Source organism: Gavialis gangeticus, unplaced genomic scaffold (genome assembly GCF_001723915.1).
Source record: "Gavialis gangeticus isolate Ggan-Ray unplaced genomic scaffold, GavGan_comp1, whole genome shotgun sequence".
NCBI classification, from domain to species: domain Eukaryota; kingdom Metazoa; phylum Chordata; order Crocodylia; family Gavialidae; genus Gavialis; species Gavialis gangeticus.
In genome coordinates, this window is record NW_017729034.1 from 35113312 (window position 1) to 35117928 (window position 4617).

Here is a 4617-nt window from a genome sequence, read left to right on the forward strand (position 1 = left end):
CTTTTATTGAGCTAGCATTTTTTTCAGTTGACGTGTTACATTTTGATTGGTCAGTGTTTTATTTATTTATTTATTTTTTTAAGTACCATAAATTCTGGACATCTTACTACCAGAAATGTGACGAACAAACAGAATCAAGGATGAAGGGATTAATTTATGGAGAAAGACCAAGTGAACTAACCACTATATTTTATCCACAATATTTTAGTAAAGAAATAAAATTGGTTATGGTAACTAAGAGACACTAATGAGCAAAATGTGGAATAACCAAGCAGTAATATGATGAACTAAGAACATAATTTCAGAATGAATATTTGCAACAAATCTTCATAATTTTACATTGTAAAACAGTCTTTCAAAGCAAATAGTAATTTTCCTAGTTTGGCACACTGATATTGTATTGGTTGTACAATGCAAGGAAACATGTGACAAATACATATAATTTTAAATTGTAAAGAAACTGACAATTATATAAAACAAGTAATACTAATATACTAGTTACTAGAACTAAATTTTCACTTTAGACAAGACCCTATGTTAGTAACATACATTTTTCCAGACCATTAAAATATTTTGCCATTTGAGAAAAAAATGTATAATATACAAATTTCAATATGCACATTGTGTTATACACTAGACTTGAAATGACTTGTTTTTGATGTACTGCATGATGTACTACAGCTATTTTGCTATGTGCATGTACTTTCCACTTCATATTAATTCAACTTTCTTTTAAAATAAATTACCATCACAACAGTTTTATTTATGGGTTAACATGCTTGGAGGTCTTTAAGCACATGAAAACATATGCATAGCCTGCTCAAAACGCAAAACAGACCAGTGAAAGCAGCAGGAACAGAATTTTTAAATATTTATGTTATATATCACATAGGAACTTAAAAAGAAAGCATGTATTCATTAGCTAGGATCTAACAGGCATACTCACCCTTTAAAATGTAATCTGTTAACAAGCTTGGCACTTTCTCACTGTCCTCTTTCATAGCATGTAGGACTAAAAAATATTTTGGGGCAGAGTGGAGAAAGAGAGAAAAAAAGTAATCATTCACATTGTTATTTTTAAATTAAAGAGGTCACAAACAATCACACTGAAAATATTTTTGTAACTACTCAGCTGGATATTAAAACTACATAAGTTAGGAAACGTACAATTAGAACACTGAGACAGAGAATGACAAACACTTGAGCTCTGGTCCTTTCAGATATGTAATACTCAGTACAAGTCAATAGTGAATGCATATGAAGGCTGGAATATAGGTCAACAAGTGCAAATAACAAGTTTTTAAGAAGTCAAAACAGATTTTTTAGGGATTTTTCCTGTAACAGAGATTTTCTTTTTTATTTATGTGAACTTTCATTTAAACAGTAAAGAAAAGACAAAAAGTATCAACATTTCTCATTTCATTTCACAGCTGCCAACCTAGTTTTGGAATTCTTAAATAGCAACTTTACTGGGGAAAAGTTTTAAACTGGATATGCAAATTATAATTCTGTTGATGTTTCAATTTTTTTCAGTTTTATTCCCCTTTATTATTATGTTTTATTACACTAAATTTGTCTTCAGCTGTGACTCCTACAAAGTTGCATAAGCTTCCCTAGACTATGTAATATTCTGAGCAAACCCTTCACTGTAAGATATGACTACAGATGATCAGTCTTGCCACCACACTGCTTTTTAGTCTCCCTCCTCCTATCTACAGGTAAGAGAGTCTGTGATTTGTACATAGCAATCAAGTATTTGGATAAGAAGGCAGAGGAAGGGAGTTCCTAGACTCATAGGCACCAACTTGTATTTTTGCTGGGTGGGGTGCAGGTGGGATGGATGGGTGCTAAAATGATGGACATGTGGAAAGTTTTATGTATTTCAGGTGACAGCCCTCTTCCCATACGTTCAGATACAGTGTTAAGTTCTGCAATTCTGAAACACAACTCTTATGTAAAATTTCTTATGGTGACCATGATTTCGCTTCAATTTCGTTACAGTCTGTGGCAGTTATTACAAGAAGAAACTCTTGGGAAGTCAAAGACATTAATGGATTTAAATTTTTGAAGACTGTGAGCAACAATGCCACTGGTGCAGTGAAAATGTTAGAAAACTTTACAGGCTACTACCATCCACGGGGATACTGCATTTATTACTGAAAATACTCCATAAATTTTGGAAGTATTCATGTGGTTTCAAGGTAACCAAAGTGCTCGTCAATGCACAACTTGCAAAGATTTCAAATCAAAGAGCTGTCATGCAGCATTAGCTACTGACAACAATATCCAATAGTTAGTGTGGGATGAATTAAAAAAATCTGTAAATGACCACAAAAAAATCCCAAATAAAAACAAAAAAGTCCTTTGGTGAGTTTGACCAACTAGCTAGAATGAATCATCCTAGATTAAACCACCTACTGACAAAAATCCAAGTTCAATCAAATTTGGCTATTGCAGAATTTTTAAGAGTGTAGTTTCTCATTAACAGTTGATCAAATTATTAATAAGAAAATTCTACTTTTGTATGAAATGCCTGGTTTACACTTTGAAGTAGAAAGCTATAAAGCTTATGCTACATAACAGAAGATAATTCTGTTGCTACTCTTTGAAGCAATGAAATATCAGATTAGGTGTTCTCATTATTATCCATCCTGCCTCACATACCTGCCTGTTTGTTGATATTCAAATGTGGCTAGTGAGAGGTAGCATTTTATAAAATATTCTCAGCACAATGATAGATGAATGTAAGAATCAAAAGTAAAGCATTCTAGTGAGAAGTAGCATTTAATAAGCTTGAAATCCCTTGTGTGAGAATTTGTGAACACTATCGTACATGATAATTAGGAACATGCTGTTTATGTTGAAATAAGATTTAGTGTTCATAGCTAAAGAATAATATAAAGCTTTAAATAATAACTGAAATAAGGAACAAGTCAGGAAGTTTGTCTTTGAGTCACAGAATCAGGTTTCAATCAGCCTGCAGAAAACAACAATGCTAACTCTTTATACTATTTGTATAACAATGTTGTTAATAACCATTAAATGATACAAGTCATTCTGAGGAGACCTTTGGAACTGTTTTTGAGGACAGGCACTCCAATGGCTGTCAACAGTCAAGCCCTCTTATATTGCCTCAATTTTGGTCCCTTATGAAAAAACAGGCAGAGAAAAAAAATATACTAACCCACTGAAACAGTATTTATCTGACAACTATTAAATAACAGGTGTCTTTTATCAACATTTTAAAATCAGTACACTAATGGTATGTCTCAACTTGTGGTTCACACAAGTAATACCCATAGAGAGACAACGTGTTTTGGGGATACAGTACTGCCAACTCTCTTAACATTTGGTATAATTTTAAGGCTCCAGCTTTTGAAATAAAGTCATTACATGAGACTCTTAGCTTCTAGTTTAAAAAGAAAAATTTAGCCTTCAAAGTTTCAGAGAAAAGCTTGGGAAAAAGATCTAAGTAGACTACAAATTTTTGGCTTAAAACCCATGAGATTTTAAATAAATTCCATGTTACTGGGGAATGGATCCTGACTCCTGGTTTAACTGTTTGCTAGCATGGATAAAAAAGGTTCAACAGGAGAGTTTTTGCTTACTTTTGGTTAATGTTTGAAGATCTTCAACAGATGGGGGTCCATTTTTCTTCTCATATGGAATGACAGTTGTTAAGTACTGTTAAATGAAAAAAAAACAGTTACTTGTCAATAATTTCTATTATAGCATACCTTTCTTGCACTTTTAAATATGTATTTTGCAGCAATATCAGTTATTAAAATTAAAGAATGCAAAAATAAGAAAGTTCCTATAATATATTTTGCAAGAAACTATTTTTAGGTTGTTATTCTAAATCTGTCATAAAAAATCTGTTTTTACTTTTATCAAATTACGGAAGATGCTGAGACTTGAAATTATATCTACAAACTGAAATCCGATATGTGAAGTTCCTCATTAATAAAATCTTCATTTGGCTTTTTCCTCCCATAGCTGTGGTAACCCAGCAAGAAATAGTAGCTCTTTTATTAATGTTAAACTGTTAACTCTCTAGACAACTTTTGAAAAACATTACGTTTAACACGAAACAGAAACTACAAAATAAAATTAAGAAAAACAATATTCTCCAACACTACAAATACAAATTGATATTGTTCATATGTATTCTAAAAAGATATACATCATATGAATTATACTAATTATGGTCAAGAGTTCACAAGGTGCAAATACTTAAGTAATTTTGAAACTACTTTTTGCATTGTTTCTTGGTACTTCTTGTTGCAAAGAGATTTTTTTAAATAAAGCAAGACATTTCTATTAAAATGTTATTTTATAATCTTGAGGCAACTTATTCGGGCTTGAAATTTCAGTCTGGTAATACTTTATCCTGCAAGTAGGCAATAAGCAATTTATACTTGGCCATTTGTAACACAAGGATTATCTCATTGGAGCAAGTGCCCCAGGCACGTTATTCTTTGTTCTCTTCTGTGTAGATTCTGATACAACATTTTTGGTTAAGCAAACAATGCAGAAGTCAGACTTTTTTTCCAAACACTTTTTGCTACTCGGAAACTCTGGACACACATGTACTCGGGGGGGGGGGGGGGGGGGGGG

General features: G+C 32.4%; 1 protein-coding gene across 1 annotated transcript in view; it reads right to left on the minus strand.

The window, feature by feature from the left end:
* FEZ2 (fasciculation and elongation protein zeta 2) overlaps positions 1–4617 on the minus strand; it is an 82660-nt gene that overhangs the window by 23452 nt on the left and 54591 nt on the right. The window contains exons 7-8 of the mRNA XM_019527133.1: positions 3609–3684; positions 947–1012 (exon numbers count right to left, since the gene is read on the minus strand). Coding sequence (XP_019382678.1) covers positions 947–1012; positions 3609–3684 — 142 coding nt within the window. The remainder of the gene's footprint in view (positions 1–946; positions 1013–3608; positions 3685–4617) is intronic.